The sequence below is a fragment of the Calonectris borealis genome, chromosome 3 (assembly GCF_964195595.1).
Source record: "Calonectris borealis chromosome 3, bCalBor7.hap1.2, whole genome shotgun sequence".
Classification (NCBI taxonomy): Eukaryota; Metazoa; Chordata; class Aves; order Procellariiformes; family Procellariidae; genus Calonectris; species Calonectris borealis.
The window spans coordinates 83620067-83640177 of NC_134314.1; the positions used below are offsets into that span (position 1 = coordinate 83620067).

Sequence of the window (20111 nt, forward strand, 5' to 3'; positions counted from 1 at the left end):
TGGAAGTATATTGTACCTCTCAAATTTTTTTACACTTTTTCCTTAAATACCTTTGCTTATAAAACATCCATGTATATTACCAGATGGAAAAAGGTAGTCTAGCATGTGCTACATTTTAAACATCCACCCAAAGCCTGCCAAAGACCTTGCATTGTCAACTGACAGCATACAGACACTTAAAGCTTTACCTTAGCTCATGTGTAACTAAAAAGGGTACAAGAATAAATTTATTTGAAAACTTTATGACAGAACAAGTAAAAATGTCTCTATCAAGCTCATTTTACAGAACATAATCTTTCTATAATAAAAGAGTATCTACTTGTATTTTCTCAGTTCCATTAAAAGTTAGTATTTCAGCTACCAACAAAAAAAGCGAAGTTGCACATGCTAAAGCCTAAGACCCATAAGTATGTTTCATTATATCTCCTAAAATAACACAAAGGATGGTATTCTAAAGGTAGTAAGAAGGGCCAAAGCCACAATTTTAAAGTGTATCTGTATTATTTTAAACATAATCAAAATCCCAAATGCAGATTAAAGAAATTAATCTTCTGATGAAACTTAAAACGGATATAAGAACAGAAAATATTTGGTATAAGTCATGTGGCTCAGTCAAGCTTTCAGGTTTTTAAGACTAAAATAACTGGCTATTTGAGCAATTTAAGATATAGATCCTGTTGCATACAAATTACAGTAGAAGTACACTACGTGGAACTGATCACAGAACTAAGTGTGTCAGGTATGCTTTAATTTGCTAAGCTAGTGAACCATACAAATAGATCATAGTAGTGAAGCATTTAGAGGTTATTATTCTCTCTCAGGTTGGAATTTACACCGCAGTTAAATTTTGTAAGAAATCTTCCAATTATGAGGTACAAGGTGATTCATTTCTGCTTTTGTTATGTAACTAACTGCCCAGTTACTCTTTTCTTGCTATAGTGGTTCATGCCTATGCCTACACATTTACACAGAGCAAAAATACAAAAATTAGAAAGTAACATCCTGTTTAAAGTTATATTTATTTCTCAAGAAAATCACTGTTTTCAAGAATATTTTCTTCTTTTGTAGACCTCTGTAGGAGGTTCTGCTTGCCATCATAGGTTGTTTAAGCAAGAATAGCAGTCACTTAATAAGAGGTAAGTTTTAGAAATGTTTGAAATTTTACTAGCAAAAATAGTCTTTTCAAAATTATGGCAGTTCCTATATCCCCTCCCTAAACTATTTTCAAGAGCTTAAACCTCTAAGAGGCACAAAAATAAGAAATAGGAAGTCAGGTCATTATTTTTAAGAACCTTACCAAGCTTGCAGAGATCTTAGTGACTCCTTCAAAATTTTAAAATAAAATCAGTGTAACACTTTTATAAATAACTGTCATGCACAAGTGGTCAGTGAACTTCAACACAATGCAAAGGCAAAGCACAGGCGTGGCTGTGTGCAGAGTATCATAATGCAAAGAACTTTGAAAGTGGAGAGAAGTAAAGTGGGGTGATCTGGAAGATGGAAAGAAGTGCTCTGGATAGGATAAAGGAATAGGAAAAGAATAAAGTATTGAATGGAGAAGAAGGAGGAACACATACTTCCCTGGGAAATGTGAGATAAGGATAGCATACTGAAAATGAAAAAGGAATTGAAGGAAACTGGAACTAAGCAAAAAGATTTATAAGAAACCCTTTTCTAGTTTCCATTCTATGACCTAGATTTTCCTCCCAACTTTTACCTCCTAGGTTTTTTTCAGGTTCTCAGTTTCCCCTTCCTCTCCCATTTTGAGGTCTGCTCAGGTTTGGGGTTTTGGGGGGTTGTTGTATTATAATTTTTTTTTTAATCTGCCTTTCTAACATATTCTAAAGAATCTCATGCTAATGCAGAGCACAATAGGAACTCTCAACAGGGTGCACAGATTACAGAGGATTGTTTACAGTATGGAGACATCAAACACACTTTGACATCATTCTAGCATCAGTCTAAATTGGCATGGTAGAATTTAAAATGAACCCAATTAAGTACAACAGGCAGCCAAAAGGAAATCAGTGAAGTTTTATATAAGAATACAAGACACGCAAAGGGGAGTCCGGTAAGGAAAATATGTTAGAAAAGCAGAATCTGTTAGATTAAAAATATTTATACCAAATAATAGTTACTATATTGATTTTGAGATTTTAACTACTCAATTCTTAATTTTCAGATATGCATCTCTGAAGAAAAGTACTGTCTTAAAACTTAGCATATTACAGGTTATGCCCAGACAGAAAAATATCTACCACTTCGGTGGAATCTTAATTGCCTAGTCAAACTGCGAAACAACAAGGAATTCTTGTCGAAATAGCACCGAAATATATTCTTCATTCAATTAAATGATGAAATGTTAAGAATCAAATAAGAAAATCTTCAAACTTATTTTAGTACTTTCTTTTAGTATTTTAGTACTTATTTTAGTATTTTCTAAAATAAGTGGTTTCAAAAGTTTTATTTTCAATTTTTGTTCTTAACCAGTACCAAAACCAGAAACAAATGGCAAAAGATATTTTATCAGATCTGGTTAAACAAAGTTTGGTATAACCACGTCTTGTTATCCCAACCACTTTAACAGTAGCTTAAATTCAACAAGTTTATTTCATTATTGCATATCTGTTTCATTTTTAAGTTTTCATTAAACCAGGTGAAAACAGATTATTTGAACTGATTTGGATTAATCAGGTCTGACCATGTGTACACAAGCAGACTACAAATGTGTGAATGGGAAACTTGCAAGGGAATGATTTGGAAAGGGGCGTCGCAAAGGTAAAGTTTAAAGGGGAAAGCCTTGAACTATGATTTGAAGAAAAGGCCAGTAAAGGAAAACAACCTGGCCACACCAGGGCTGGTAGTCTTTTCTGTCCTAGGGAAGGAGCAGCTGACTTGAAAGTTTCCAGCCTATGTTGCAGCCAAAGTGAGAATTACCTTGCTCTTTGGATCTCCTGCTGGCTCTAAAACTAGAGGGATGTCCTGATCAGGGACCAAGCAGGGCGTAGTTATGTCCTGGAAGAAGCAACAAACAATTCTGGTGTGGCCTATTTTTGGCTCACAGGTATTTGGAATATAAGCAATGCTCAGTGCTTGCTCATTGAAGGTCGTAGTCCTAGATGATGAAGAGTGACTCAATACCTTGCCCAGTCATTACCAAACAAGGGACATAGGGATACGATGCAATAACCTCATTGCCAGTAAATACACAATATGTTAGCAAAAAATAACTATCGAATGGGGGTCTTCATTGCTAACATAACCTACGAGGAAAATTACCATGGTCCCTAACTTCCCCTTACTTGGGTATGTAGAGTTAGTGAGCCAAACCCTGAAGAGATAAACAACATTCATATTCCACAGCACCTGTAAGTCTCTCTCTGTCTTGAGCACAACCGATGCAACTGCATCTGTGGTCTTCAGCATCTAAAATGTCTCAAGGAAAGAGACCTAACTGAATTTTATCCTAGCATGTGAGAAAAAACACTGCTGATACACTTCACACTTCAGTATGTATTTTGGAACTAAACAGTATTATAAGAAAATTAAACAACGATTATGGATCCCTTTTGCACATTAAGGCTGGCTAAATTCTGGTCATTTGGGTGCACTTGTCACATTTCATTAAGATAGTGTCCATGCTGTGCAAATACTGCTAGATCCCAGCACCTAAAAAAAAAAATAATGTGGTGGGTCTTCAGATAGGCATACTACTTGAACTTGGAAAACTGCCACGTTATTTGGATCCCAAGAAAGCCATGAATAACAACACGGTGCTTCTACTAAATATTGAACCTGTTAAAGTGACAATGATGAGAGCTTACTAAAACACTGTGGAAAGGAGTGCTTGTTGCTGGGGCAAACTATGGAGTTAAAATTGGAAGATTTTGCTGTACACAAGAATTGGCACCTGACTATAAAGAAAGACACATAAGGAAATGATGAGAATGAAAGGAAGACACAGGAAGAAGTGAAAGGACAGTAATAGGGGATGGCTGAGCAACACAGCAGTGAAGCTGACAAACAGCAAACAATTATGAAAATTAGTGGATCGTGGCAAGAGGATATCCTATTCTCACAAACAAGGGAAAGTCATGAAAGACAACAACAAAAGTAATAAACTCCAAGTAAGGCCATATTTACTAGCAGTGCCTGTGATTAGCTATGAAAATATTAATTTTTTCCTTTTAAGGCAAGCTCATTCAGTGTATTATATCTTAATAGTGTACAGTTTTCCCTATTTACATGTGCTTTCAAGTCAGATTGTTATGACTGATTACAGACTCCTAGTGTGTTCACTAAATTAATCCTGCATTGTAATAAAGTGTAAGTGAAAGTTCAGAGACGTGGAACAATCTCAAATCAATGATGATCCAATACCTTGATTACTAGGTATTGGCACAGTTGAGTGTGTGATATAGCTGAACATTCTGTTCATGAAAGCCGCACATTTTAATATGTGAGTCATCTAAACATTCATATGGTGAAGATTCCTAATTTAGTTTCTTTAAACCACATTTAAATCCTAAGTGTAATTGAGTAAAATTTGCACTTGTCTTAACTGTTCACTTGAAACAATTCTTCAAACAGTTCAGAACATTATGCACTGACTATTTAAAATACATAAATACATTATATACTTTCTTCCATTTCAATTTTCACTTATCCTTTTTTCAAGAATTTTAATCGTTTTATTTTATCTTTTTCTTGCTGCCTTGACACATCTCTTTTTCTTCCCACAAGACCTATTGATAGGATAGACATGAAAGATACAACTCACATATGGTTTAACAATCAGTAACAATATTTTGTATGCTGCTCAAAAAGAAAGTGAGATAGCATCTTTATTTCATGACAACCCTCCAAAATGACTGAAATCTTTATATCTTGCATGGCAATGAGAGAATATTCTAAAACTAACTAAATATATACAACACTTATTTCTGCAGACCTAGAAAAATGCAGAGTAGTAGCTCAGAAAGTTACAAACTATCATCAGTCTGACCTATGAGCAATTCTACTGGCTTTTTTTTTTTTTTTAAAGTGTTAATGTTGATATATTATACCAAATGTGCTTGTACTTTTTAATTCAATCACAAGAAATATCAGACACAGGCAAGACAAAGTCACCTTACTGGGGCACCGCAAACTTTGGATGCTGTGCTGGTTTTTAGCCATCCTTAATGCTTTAAGGATATTCTGAATTATTACATAAGCAAAGGGAATTCCTCCAGAAGTTTTCTGTCTTCACAAGCAGACACTTTGAAGGTTACAGTTAAGCATTTATTACTAAGCTTTATGACACATTAATAAACATTTCAAGATCTGTAATATAAGGATTAAGTGGAATAATTTTAAAAATCTTATTACATGCATATTTTAACCATAAGACTATTTTCAAGCTTCATTCCATTCAATGTTTAAAACATACATAAGATGTAAATCCAGTCCAAACTGAAAATAACTCGTTCACTACAAGCAACGTTACCTTTTAATAATATCATGAAATGGGGGAGATGATAGAATAAGTTCCTGAATTTTATAGTATAAAAATCCTATGAGATTTCTAATGCCTTATAATATTTCAAGAAAAAAAATAAATACAATTAAGTCATACTTCATATAAAACAGTGCAGTTTTAAAATAAGTATTACTTTTAAAAAACCCTCAATGTCAAATGTTTATAATGTAAAATTACAATGAAAAGTTAAAAAACATACCTGTTGCCTGTTACTGGGCATGTATGGAAGCATTGTTGATACATGAAACATTAACTCATAATCTTTATAGGTAGTATAGAGGGAATGAGTTCCTGTTGAATCAGCTGAAAATGAATTTAATCGCAAGAAGGTCAGTAAAATAGTATATTCATACTACTTTTTAGGACACCACTCTTTGCATGCTATGATTTAAATCTATTATTGCAATTTAAAACTTTTTTCAATAGAACAAAACCAATTTGCATCAGCTAAAGATCTACTCTTTAGTTTCATATTATGACATAGAAGGGTCCTGCAAGAAATTGCCCAAAGAGTTTGCTGTCTATGAGGCCTAAATGTACATAATACATTGCAGTACAACATCAAATAATTTTATTGGGAATTTTCAGATATTTTAAAATTACTAAAATACATTTCATATATGATATGACTTAATATTTTTATTTCTTTTATTTAGGAAGTTTATTAATAGAGTTAGCATTTCAGAATGTTTACAGCAAATTAGATGAATTTTACTCTGTAGTCATAAATTAATCCTTTTTATACATCTTCTTTAATATGTATTGATTATTTAAGTAATATGTATGGCTTATTTAAGTAAGTACAATTAACTTTAAAGCAGGAGGTTGGGAACACCCTATTGAGTCAACACAACTATCAATTTTTCTCCTATTTTTCCATGTTTCCTCATTTTTTTATATAATTTTACATTATCTACAGCAATAAACATTCTCCAGCACTCTCTTCCACACACTGTTTAAGGTTTTGGGGTTTTGTTTTGTTTTAAATAGTAACTGTATTCCAAAAAGAAATTGATTGGCCATGTTAGTTCTCCAGTTTTACACGTAAGTGTAAAATTCAACAGTAACTATACTGTATCTGCAGCCCTAAATCTGAAAATATTTATGTGTGTGTATAGTTTTGAACACATTCATATTAAAACTGGCTTCATCAGTTATGTTCGTACAATAATAAAATTAACTTCATTTATTAATATTGATATAATATAAATTACAGTTACATAAGAAATAGCGAGCATAATTTCCACTGAAGTTTCTTACTTAAATGTTGCTAAAAAAAGCAAACATTATTGCACTCCTTTATTTTAAAATCTTTGTTGAAAATATAATTCCATTATAACCTTTCCGCGGCATTTTGAAGATAGAAGGAGGAAATAAATTATACTGTGAAATACAAATATCTGCCTAAACAACGCTGATCCCAGCAACCCTATTCCCCAACTCCTTTTTCAATTAGATATTAAATAAAGTCAAATTATCTTGATATCAGATTTTGCACAAAACAATCCCTTTAAATACTTATTTACAGAACGGCAGATTCCTTACCCTTAAATCAATGCTTTCCTAATACAACATCCTACTTAGTTGAATACTTTTGATTTATCACCTTGACTTTGGAAATGGGCTAGCAAGTTTTACTTCTGGAATCTAGCGCCTTACACTACACAAGCTGAAATTTTCTAATTCAACAGATGCTTTGCTGAACACCTACTAAGGCCTACTGCGATTAAATTTACATATGGTTGCTACTACAAACATTACTCTGCTGACAATTTTAGTTTAAAAAAAATATATCTGGGATGACATTTTTGCACCTCATTCCTTTGTGAACATTAGTTTTATTTTACAAAGTCTGAGAAAAATTGGCTAAACTTTTTTTTCAGTTATGAAACATTTCTGCTTTTTTGCAGAAAAGCACCTGTTACCAAATGAAAGTGAAACAGCACTATTCCTCTGTAGATATAAAATTGCAACATTTCTCAATTTCTTTCACCTTAATTTCTCTCTTCACATTTATAAGGAAATTAAATGCAAACATAATCCAATTTATCCATAATATAATCCATAATTAAAGCCACAACATTACAACTGAGAATATTAATGTTCCAATAACAGTATTTTAATTCCTCATTTCTAGTAGATTGATATGTTTTAAAACATATACTAAACAAATTATATAGTGTTGAATTGGTCTAATTTTCTTATTTCTTGATCTTGGGATTTAGAATCGCATGCCATCAAAAATGCACTAAAGAAGGGCAGAAAAGAGTTTGTAGTTAATATATTCCACATGTTCTTCACACTTGCACTGGGTCTGGCTTGGATGGAGTTAATTTTCTTCATAGCAGTCCATATGGTGCTGTGTTTTCTACATGTGATCAAAACAGTGTTGGTAACACACCAGTGTTTCAGCTATTGCTGAATAGTGCTTGCACAGCATCAGGGTTTTCTCTGTTTCTCACACTGCCCCCCAGCCCACTCCAGGAAGTATGCTAGGGGTGGGCAAGAGTTTGAGATGGGACGCAACCAGGACAGCTGACTCGAATTGACCAAAGACATACTCCATACCATATAATGTCATGCTCTGCAGTAAAACTGGAGCAGGGGCAGTTTTTCCATGGTAGCTGTTGCTGAGAGACTGGCTGGGCATCAGTTTGCTGATGGGAGGTGGCAAGTGATTGCCTTTCCATCACTTGTTTTTGTGGGGTTTTTTTGTTGTTTGGTTGGTTGATTGATGTGGTGGTCGGCTGGTTTTTTGGTGTTGCTTTTTTGGGGGTTTTTGTTGTTGTTGTTGTTTTTGGGTAGGGAGAAGGGGTGTTTGTTTTTTTCCTTTCTTTCCTTCCCTTATTGAACTGTCTTAATCAACTCAAGTTTTTCTTGCTTTTACTTTTCTGATTTTCTTCTCCATCCTATTGGGAGGTGAGTGAGCAAGAAAGTGGATGGGGGCTTACCTGCCAGACAGGTCAAGCCACCACAACATTTTAAATTCCATAAGAAATGGACCAATTAACTACTTTTATCAAAATCCTAAATAAACAGACCAAATCTTAAAAAATGAACTTTTTAAAGAAAAAACCCACAGCTAGTCAAATGTGAACCCTACAAAAACTGAGCAAGAAATATTACTGAAACATTATGCCTACCAAAAATGTAGCTACTAGAGATGAAATTATTACACTATTCTGAACATGCAGGCAGTCAGATCAATGTATTATCCAATTATAAATACGACATGCAGTAATACTTGTGCCATTATACTAAAAGACAAAGTATAACACAAAAAAGATAAGTCAGTATTTTACATTTAATATAGAACTGAAGATTATATCCTTGTGAACTCTCTTAATTCCATTCTGTTTGTTGCAAACTATGAGAATATATTATGACAGGCCAATATCATTAATGGCACACAGCATTAGTAAAACATTAAAATTATGTTACCGAATGATACATACACAATGCTAATCAGCAACGTACATTCATACTGAAGCACGGCAAATATAGAAACTGAATTTTCTTGACAGACCAGCATATATTTTCATATGTAAAAATTACTAAGTGATATTCAGTCATGCTCTGATTGGGGGGGAAAAAAGCAAAACCAAAACATCCCTTACTCCTTTGAATTTTTCATCCCTATTTATCAATACATCCTAAAGTCTGACATCTGCAGCATGTTAATAAATATTCCTACACATTAATTTGAAAAATGAGTTATTATTCTGTACTGAAATAGGATGCAATAGTCTCTATCAAGCCTGAATTATTAAAGTGAAACAAGCATGGATTTAAGCAAAGAGGCAATAATGTTAATAAAAATAAATGTGGTGCTTACGCAGGTTGACAGGGCTACGGAATTGCAACTTTCCCACCTTGTAAGTCATAAATTAGAATCTGTCATAGGATTCAGCTCACTTTTTTCACCATTTCCCACCACTGCTAGAGATAGAGAATGTGAAGGATTTCTTGAGTTGGAAAGCTGGTCTCCCTTCATTGCAAAAGCATGAGGTTTTATTACCAACTTTGCATATCTCATTTCCCACTGGAGATTGGCCTATTGACAGTTTATCTGCACTGGGTACCAACCACAATGTACACGCACTAGACATTTCCAAAAATTTCTAATACGAATCATTAAGTCTCTCTCCTAATGCTGTACAGGAGATGACAGTCCATCAGGGCACTACCAGTTTGATAACAGAAGAGAAATCCTTTTATGACTATGACACTGATCAGTGTTCAAATGTACCATTTCAAAAAAAATAAAAATCCAGATGTATTCCAGTTAAATGAAGACTGATGTTGAAGTAGCAAAAACACACAAGAGATTCCTAAGAACCAGGCTAGATCAGGTGGATAAGTGGCAGGAGAAACAGAGAAGCAAATAAGAGGACTTATCGCTTCCTAGATCTCTGTGACTATCTGAAAGGCAAAATACTCCTTGCAAGAAAAGAAGATCTTCCCTTAATTTCCTTTAAGTACATCTTTCTAAGTTTCTTTCTTGCCAGCTTATCTCTAACAGGTCAAGGAACTTTCCCATTTGATTAGAAGAGTAAGTAGAATACACACACAAGTAGCAGGATTTAATGGTTTAAAAAGATGCACTTCGGTAACTTCCTTTTCTGTTATACACAGGCCATATACAGTATATTAAAAAGAAAAATCTACTTTCAGGATGTAATACACAAACTACAGCAAAAATAGATACAAATCAAATCATAGAATCATAGAATGGTTTGTGTTGGAAGGGACCTTTAAAGGTCATCTAGTCTAACCCCCCTGCAGTGAACAGGGGCATCTTCAACTAGAGCAGGTTGCTCAGAGCCCCGATCAACCTGACTTTGAATGTTTCCAGGGATGGGGCATCTACCACCTCTCTGGGAACCCGTCCCAGGGTTTCACCACCCTCATTGTAAAAAATTCCTTCTTTATATCTATATCTATATAGTCTTTATATATATAAAAACAGTATGTTACAATAAAGAAGATGAATACCTAGATATCCTTAGATCACAGCTCATAGTGATCTGTTGTCAAAATCCTATTAAAACTACATTAAACTAAGAATGAGTTAAGTTAAATTTAAGGGCAGTGAAAAGCAGTGCTAATAAAGAAGTGTGTTAACATATCATTTACTTTTTTAACAGCAATACTTCAGTTCCTATTTTTGCTACAAAACCCAACAAATTTGTACAATTATATTATTATACTATGGCACTTCGGGAAACTGAAAGACCTGAGGAAATGGCAGTAATAGCACAGTGGTTAGGTAGATGAATGTTTATCAACTGCCGAATAATAACGTGCTTACTGTGCATGTGTGAGAAACTAGAAAACTGAGAAAACTTGATTGCCCATCAAATATAAACATCAATATGTATGTTGATTAAACAAAAGTTTAGTTGAAATAAGGAAAATGTTCCCTTGTCATGACTCCATATTTTGAAATACATATCTTTTCTTTTGCCTTTTTAAGGATAAGACGTTAAAGTGTAGCTGGGAAATTCTGAAATATATAAAAAATATCACTCGCGTATGATTTTAACTAAGTGCAAACAAATGAAATAAGTTGCTTTGATTTTCAGTTCTATTAATGCCACAGAAAAAGCAAATAATCTTTCAGACAAGGTGTGATACACGCTTTTATCATATGCTTCATCTTCCTCATTTACCATATAATCTTACTAATCAAAAACCAAAGTCAAGAGCATGAAAAGACAAAACAGGATTTGCAGAAGATCAACTGAATAATTATAGTTTCTACTATAGGTTGGAAACATAACTTACTTTTATTATCTAGCTGAGCCCTGTATTTACTAAATCCTTTTAGCCGTACTCTCTGGCCCAGCAGATCAAGGAACTCTTCAAAAGCTGGTCCTGCCATCTCATTGTTATACATTTCTTCCTCTGTGCTTTGGCCTGCTTTGCAGTAAAGGATACCAATCTTATGTTGAAAACTCAGCTGAAATAAATAAAAAAATTAAAAAAAAAAAGGAAAGAAAAAATTACAGAAGCAAAGGAAAGTCAATACTAGAACAAATATTAAGAATTAAAATATTAACACTGTTATAACCCCTGGCAGATGTTATCTGAAAGTGAAAAAATAAGTGTTCTGATTTGGGAAATGAAGTCACCACAGAAAGGGAAAAAAAAACGAAACCAAACAAACCCCAGCAACTATCTTGAAAGAAAACTGTATTGTCACTATCCAAACACAGATAAAAGCAGTACATGAAGACTTTTGACTTAGTTATCTATAAAAGCACACTCTACTGCACATTATAGTATAAGAACTCTAACTGGCAATCTTTGTATAACTGTCTTCTTTCTCAGATTCAAAGCAAGGTGAGCTTATTTTCCCTTATTTGTATTTATTTCTTATTTAAAGTTCAGAGAACAGTAATTTCTGTTACATGTAATCTTTTGCCCTCCCCATAAAATCACCCATTGTTAAAAATTATTCCCCATTTTCAAAAGTATACTTCAGGCTAGAAATCAGATTGCGGTTAAATAGTTTTGTTAAACAAACTACAGTCTCAATTCTAGAACATTAAAAAGAGATAAATTACTTCTATTAAAAAAACTATTAAAACTATAAAAAGTTAAGTATAAAAAGAGATTATTACTTCTTGAGCAGAGTGTTCTCTTGTTTTCTTAGCTTTTATGCATACTTAAGATGACAAACAGGAAACCTCCATGTGAATGGATTAGTCCTATTATTCTTAACTGACAACTTTTAGAGCTTCACAAACTGACAGAGACCATCAGTGACACCAGAGTTCCTTAAGACATTTATCTATATTCACGACTCAAATCAGCTCCCCAGCTGTAGACTTCTCTTAATCAAACTTCAGAATTAGTGTCTAAAATGTGTGTTATGCAAGACTGTATATATTCCTATTAGAGCAAAGGTGACAAGAACAGTCTGCTTCACCTTAGTCATATGTAACACATGGTCTGCCATGTTACGTATATTGTAAAACTCAAATCCATAGACATGCTACTGCACCGATGTTTTACCACAGCAATTTTGAGGAAAAGCTAAAAGATGAGAATACTAAAAGGTCGACTTAAGAAAACAAACATACATGAAAGAACAAAATGTCAAAAATATCATTCCAGACTTCAAATAATCCTCAACCTTCTCTCTTCAATAAATGCTGCATTTCTCCGTTGTAAGTGGAGAGTTGTATATAAGGCTGTCGCCAACAGTCAATTAAAAAAAAAAAACAAAACAAAAAACCAAAAAACAAACCAAAAAAAGAAAACCACTACCCAAATCCTCATCACCTCTGGAGAAATGAAAGCTTTCGCTAAGCTTTTACTAACCTAGTCTTCTATATTTTCATGATGCTACTGCTTTTCTTAGCTAGTATTCTTTTTGTCTCCCATGCAATTCAAGATTTAACTTGACAGCATTCTTGGTTTAACTATTTACCTTCATACACAACCAACACACAAAAAATCCCCAAGATGTCCAAGTTAATGAAGATTTTTGAAGGCCATAGATAGAATCATTGACACTAAGAATCTCATGCCCAAAAGGTAAATATATTAAAATGAAGTAACAGGGAAATGCTAGGCTGTTAAAGTCAATAGCAAAACACTTCAAACACTTCATAACATCAGTTGGGCCTGGAGTTCTTTTCTTACTATGAAGTTAAGCCTATCAGTGGGACAATTTCTTCTCATTTTAACAGGCCTAACTCTGTGATTTCAGTAGATCTATATTCATGGCAATGCACACTACAGAATTTGGTCTACTGGTGTAGAAAACCTGCAGCACAGCAGGAATAAGAGTAATGTATGATGGCAGCCCTCCTGCCTCTCTGGTGAGCCCCAATCCATCCTCTCCCTTTGATAACTGCTTTTTGTAGGGGTGAGCCTTTGTGGAACATACTCTGGCAGAAGGCCATTGACCGTGGAGCAGTTAGGAACAAAGAACAGTCTTAGTAAGGACAGGAACGAGGAATGGTGCTGCAATAAATTTTCACCTGGGCAGCACAGAACACAGAAGAATTAGGAGCTGTGCCAAAGTTTGATGTGGAATGGGTGGGATGACCATCTGAAATAAAAGGAGATTCTGGGTTATGGATGCACTGTAGGAGCTGCCTGAGTGAGACCGCTGAACTCTGGAGCAGGGCAGAGTTACGATACCAGCTTGCTCTTGTCGTTTCCCTTTGACTGGCATTAGATACTATCCACCCAGAGTGCTTCCTTGTTTGATCCCCACTTTGAAGAACTGCCCGGAGAGAGTTAGGTATTTAACAAAAGATTCTAGGTTGCACACTGGTGACTATTGTGTTCAGAGGAAAGCTAGCATGAACATTTCATGGAGGAAACTGGAAGAGAACTGGTCATATAAACATTAGATTACAGGAAGCAATGCTGTTAACTTAACGCTTCCCAGCAGAGACTTAAAATGATTGTGACCACACTGCCACCTCTATCCCAGCTCTGTGTCAAATAGTTTAGCTTAAACCACAGGGTATTTAAGTTAATTTCCTTGACTTCACACTAGAATTGAGGAGCGGAGAAGTTAAATGCTAACTGACCTACCAACAGTAAGGGCAACAACTAACAGTAAAGAAGCACCTGGGCAAAATACTCAGTCTAGAAATATGCGATCACACTCCTTCATTCTTTCTGAGGACACCAGTCATTCCTGAATTTGTTCACGAATATCAATATAATTCCAAACAGGAGTGAAGTATACCTCTATCTTCCAAAACAACCTACCATCTCATGGTTTAAACATTGTCCTAGGTGACACTGAAGATGAGGATCTGAAACCCCCCAGCCCAAGGAAGGAACTAATCCTGGGTTTTCACTTCATGGACAAGTACTGTAAACACTAGGCAGGCAATTATGTACAAATTTGATTCTACCGATACCACTATTCCTAAACAAAGCAGCAGCTGCAAGCTCCTTTGCAGTAATCTGAACCTCCTACCCGTGTGGTAGGAGCACTCGTGACTATGAAATTAGTAGACTTAAGCAAAACAACTCTCATGCCAAGATCATGGGGACTCTGCAGAACCAGAAATCGAGGTACCTTTAGAATGTCAATGCCTAAGAAAGAAGTAACTAAATGAGCTTTGGCAGGATCTTCTTATGTGGCACATTTAACTGGCATGAAAAATCAGAATATTTAAAACTGATAAAGTTTGCCAGTTTTGAAATGGTACTGCATGCTTATTCAAGTCTTTTTAAGTAAATAATTACAGACACGGTTCTGATTTCATGATTTCTAAATTAGAAATTTTACATTTAATGTAACACTGAGAACAATTTAATAACGTGACATCAGAAAATAATTTCTAAACCCATTTAGCTACTTGGGTATATGATATGTATTAAAGGTGCATAGCAGTCCTTCCTGACTCAAAATGACTATGTTCTAGTCAGAATCACTCACTACTGAATCTTGGCATCTTGTCATCTTCTTGTACAGTACAGATTCTTTATCATGTAACAACAACTTGTTGACTTTCATCATATGAAGATTGTAGAGTTGTTCTGGCAAGGAACCTCAAGAGATTAGACACTCAATAGCCACTAAATATCACTGCAATCAAAGCTCCTAATTTCTTTGGGCTTTATGTAAACTTCAGCCTTTGGCCTAGAGAGAAGTGAACATTCCCAGAGGGATGTGAAGGGAACCAAAAAGCATATACACAATAAACAACCATTAGCAGAAATGGGGAGGGCGAACTAGAGGGAGGTAAAAAAAATTTAAATAAAATCCTGTCCAGGTTATGGATAAAGAGTTGACTTTTCTTGTTAATTTACAGTCAAATCTAATGCTGATCACCATATGCCAGAATAAATTGGGAAAATGCAGATTCTTTATTCATATACTCAAATTAGGTCAACCATCCAATTTGCATCTACATTCTACTGTTATTTTAGAGACAAAGTTTTAGCCACATGTTTCCTCCATAATCCATACTAGATTTCCCTGAAAACTATGAAACAGGTAGAAAATGAAATCAAAACACTGAAACAGTCTTCAGGCTGCTGAGGAACTATGCAAACATTTAATACACCGTTATGCAAAATGAATATTATTCTGGTGACAGTATTAATCCTCTAGAACATGATTCATATTTTTAAATTCATGACGCTTCATCCAGTCATCACCTTCAGCTGCCAAGCATAACTCTTTTTATATTTGCTTGATTAATAAACTGAAAGCATCAAGTACATAAGAGGATTAAAAGCATAAATGGATCTCATGCCAGTTCTATGCACATCTTTCTGTCTATGTTCAAGTAATTATCTCATAATAAGCAGCACATAAGATACGTTAATATTACATTTTGCCCGGTGTCAGCCCATTTCACAATAGGATTGAATTTTCAGAATTGATCACCCAAAATAAAAAGAAGTGCTATGCACTGCTGTCTCTCAAAATTTGGAGTTGACAATTAAAGAATTTCTTTGGTCAGTTCAATGGACAATCTCTGTTTCCAATTTTTCGGAAATACTTTTAGTGAGTTTGGGAAATATTCAGGTCAGGTCAAATAAAGTAGTACTCTATTCGGCCTAGAACATACTGCCCCTCTGAGCAGTGAATATTATTTATTAGATTAACCTAAACTCACTCTGGAGCTCAAACAGGAAAGACAGAGAGCAACAGTACATCAAGAACTCTTAGATTCAGAACTGAGTGCTTCTGATTTCCCTTTATTGTTTTATCAGAAGAACTGACAAACACAGGAAAAGATAAGGACATTTGGCAAAATGAATTTTCAATTAAAAGTCCTCCTCAAAGACTACAGTGAACAAAAGTAGTAAAATTTACATACAAAACTAGCTTAACAATCCACCCAAAAAAGCAGTTCTCTTCCTTTTTCTATATTTACTTGGTTTTGAGCAATTGTTACAGCCACAAGAGAAGACAGAAGAATTCTGGTAGACACCACCAATGTTAGACACAATCACTATATTCGAAACTGAATTACCATTAAAAAATTAATTATACCGCCATCATAATCAACTGGATCCATCAGCTGGTTCAACTTCAACAGATAGATACTGACTTTTGTCTAGACAGTGCAATCTTCACTTTAAATGAACATTTTTTAAAAACACAGTTTTAAAAATTGATTTAAAAGCCATCACAAGCCTATCCTTCACAAAATATTCAGAAGCTACAAATTTAATCACTAGCTTTGAATGAAGCAGATTCACTTTATTGAATCCAATAGGCCTCACCATTTTCTCTCCAAATTTAAGCCATATGAATATTTCATTGCCATGCAATTAATTCATTAGTCTCAATCACAATTTCAGTTTGAACCCAGATGCATTCTATTCTAGTAAGACTAATGCAAGTTAATCAGAAAATGTTATTGTTAAAAACAACGCAAAATTTTAGACGCAGAGACTTAATACGTTATATCATTTTGCCTCCTTACATATACACAATATTAATAAAATGTTAGATGTATTTTCATTTGCATTCAGCTTTGTACACGTTAAAGTGTAAATACAGATTGTGAAAATCACTTCTTACCCATGTTAAAATTTCAGTTATAATCTTTCCCTCACTCACTCATCTAAAGAGAATCTCCATAGACCAATAATGTTTTTCCTAAGTTGCAACATATTTTAAAAATAATTTGCTTATAAAAGCAAACCTCATTTTGTAAATGAAAATACACAAGTATCTCCAAAACCAAGAAAGTGAATGGTTTGCATTACAGATCCATGGTTATTAACATTGCCTACAAAATACTTAAGGTAAGTTTTTTTTTTTTAAAAAATGAATAGTCTTTAAAGAAAAGTCTCATGCTACATACCCCTTGTTCATCCAGTTTAAGCAGCTGTTCGGGTACTTTGGGTGAGTTGGAAGCCTGCCTCAGGCACTGAATGCTCAGCTCTGGTATTACATACTCTAGTACCTCTTTGAGAGGCAGACCTCTTGCTGTGCCATGCCGAGCAGTGGATGGTATAGCATCTTCTAAAATTGCTCCTCTAAGAGTAGTAAGCTGCAGTAAAGGTAAAACACACAAAACATATTTAGTTCTAATACTAAAATAACTTTTAAAGGTATAAACTTCAGGTTTTAGCAAAAGTATGGAAGAAAGAATGGGAAGAAACGATCCCTATTTTTAATTTTTTTAACCAGTACAAAGATTACTAAATAACTTCTAAACAGGAGACAGGCTTTTATTGTCTCAGTGACAAATATATATTTTGTTTAAAGAAATTCACTGATAATCTTGTTAACTTATTCTAATTCCTAAGACTATTGCTTTTTTGGAAAAAAGTATTTAAAACACAAGGAAAACTAAAAATTATTAATTTTAATGCCATACTACCCTAGCAGACACAGTAGTTGAATGTAAGGTTGGACAGCTTGAGGTAAGCCACAGCTCCTGGCACCTTCATTTAACCCATGCACCTATTTTTTCAATCATGCTGTTTTACTTTCATCGTATTTGGCAAAAAGAGAGTAATTTCTTAGAAGTGAGTCAGCTGAATCACCTCTCCACACATACATATAGAGACACCCCTTTTTTCGCAATAAAAGAAAAACCTAGCCTAATAAAAAAAAAAATTTTATATATATATCTGTTTATATATCTGTTTGTAAAAGCACATGAGCCCAGAGATATCAGGAGGTCTAGCTAACACTTATCTATGTCCTAATCACAATAAAAAGCAAGGATTATGAAAATTTATAGTTGCTTGCTACAATAATAACACTCTGTATTTTCATACAAATCAAAGCTGGTTGCTGTGATAAAGAAGAAATTAGTTTGCAAGAGATACTAATTCACTTGAAATAGAAGTTGAGAGGTGTCCTTCCACAACGATCACAAGTGAGCTATTCTTCTCAATAAAACAATTATTTTTATCAACATATTAATATTCCTTCCACAAATCATGTATGTAGAAGTATATAAAAACATCTCACAGAAAAAAGCTCTGAGAAAGTATTTTGAAACAAAACACTACAAATAAGTCGTAGTACTAGCTTTCATATTTTTCCCCTCCCTTTTTTCCTACATTTCTTAATCTTTTATTTCTATCATTAGAAACTTAACATCAAACAGCTTGATCCAAACTTATCTTCAGCTTTGTTCTTATAATCTGTTCCCTTGCTTGCCCCTTGCAGATGCCCTTAGCCAACTTACCTCCTTTTGGGTGCCCGCTCAAAAAGAGAAAAATTTTACGCAGAACAGAAGAGGAAAACTTTGTTCCAGGAGCAACTACATTTACTAACAGTACAAGAAACATCCCTTTCCCATGAACAGATTTACTTTCAAAGTTAGCAACATATCCACAGACAAACAACTAGTATCCTAAGCTCTAAGTTAACTTTTCCACTCCTTTGCAGAATTACTGAAAAAAACTTACCTCACTTGTCCTGAAAACTATACGATAGTTGAACTGAGATCCTTCCTTCTCCTTGGCATCTTCAACCTTCTCCCTCCGGATGCTGACTGCTACAGGTCCAAGATTTTCATCTATTCCAAAGTAGTTCTGATGCTCTTTTGCATGAGAGTGAATGAAGAGAGAAGAGAATAATGAAGTATGAGTCTCATAGAAAATGTCCATCAAATCTCATTAAAAATTTCTGTCGGAAGAAAAAAATATTCTTTTTAATTGAGCTATGAGATCTGTAAATACACTGGCTTGTGATCTTCTGAACTGCTAAGTACATAAATTAGAAAATGCTGATTTTGATGAGCAGAATGATCACTCATATCACATAACTCAAATTACTGCAACTGCTGCTACTATGAAATAACTTTTTGCATTTTTTGTTACTATGAAATTAATCATTTTGCTTGATGCTGTAAGAAACTACTTTGGAGAAACTATATCCACATAAAGTCTTCAACAAAAGCTAACAGTCTTCAAACAAATAAGGTGCTATGTAGTTTCCTTCATTTCCTTCAATTTATTCTTATTTAAAGCTTTACATTCATTCAAAGTAGCAACTCAGTTTTAACAAGTGAAAACTGAGGCTAGCAACTCTTCAATCTTTGATGAATAGTTAAATTCATCCTTGAGCCAACTGGCCCAGTCTGGGAGAGTAAAGCACTACCGACAGAAGAGGAAGATCAAGTTAGAGACCTTTTAAGCAGACTAGACACACTGAAGTCCATGGGACCAAACAGGATACATGTTGAGGGAACTAGCCAGTGTCACTGTAAGGCCACTCTTTATCACACCTTTGAAAGGTCATAATGAGTGGTTACACTCATTTTTAAAAAGGGCAAGAAAGAAGGTCTGGGAAGCTATAGACTAGTCACCATAAACCTTAGTTCCCAGGGAGATTAAGGAACAAATTCCCATGGAAGACATTTCCAGGCACATGAAGGACAAAAAGATGCTTGGAAACAGCCTGCATAGATTTACGAAATGCAAATCATGCATGACCAACCCAGTTGCTTTCTACAGTGAGATGAGTGGCTTTATGGATGAGGAAGGAGCAATGAATGTCACCTACTTGTACTTTAGCAATGCTTTTTACACAGTCTCCCATACTATCCGTGTAGCTAGACTGAAAAGACATGGTTTGGACATGCAAATTACAAGGTGGACGTAAACTGGCTGGACAGCTGGCCTC

At 34.5% G+C, this 20111-nt stretch overlaps 1 protein-coding gene across 1 annotated transcript in view; it reads right to left on the minus strand.

Annotated features, from left to right (window-relative positions):
* The window catches only part of SIPA1L2 (signal induced proliferation associated 1 like 2), a 153556-nt gene that overhangs the window by 60971 nt on the left and 72474 nt on the right, over window positions 1–20111 (minus strand). The window contains exons 4-7 of the mRNA XM_075146451.1: window positions 18893–19026; window positions 17329–17517; window positions 11309–11483; window positions 5721–5824 (exon numbers count right to left, since the gene is read on the minus strand). Of these exons, the coding sequence (XP_075002552.1) occupies window positions 5721–5824; window positions 11309–11483; window positions 17329–17517; window positions 18893–19026 (602 nt within the window). The remainder of the gene's footprint in view (window positions 1–5720; window positions 5825–11308; window positions 11484–17328; window positions 17518–18892; window positions 19027–20111) is intronic.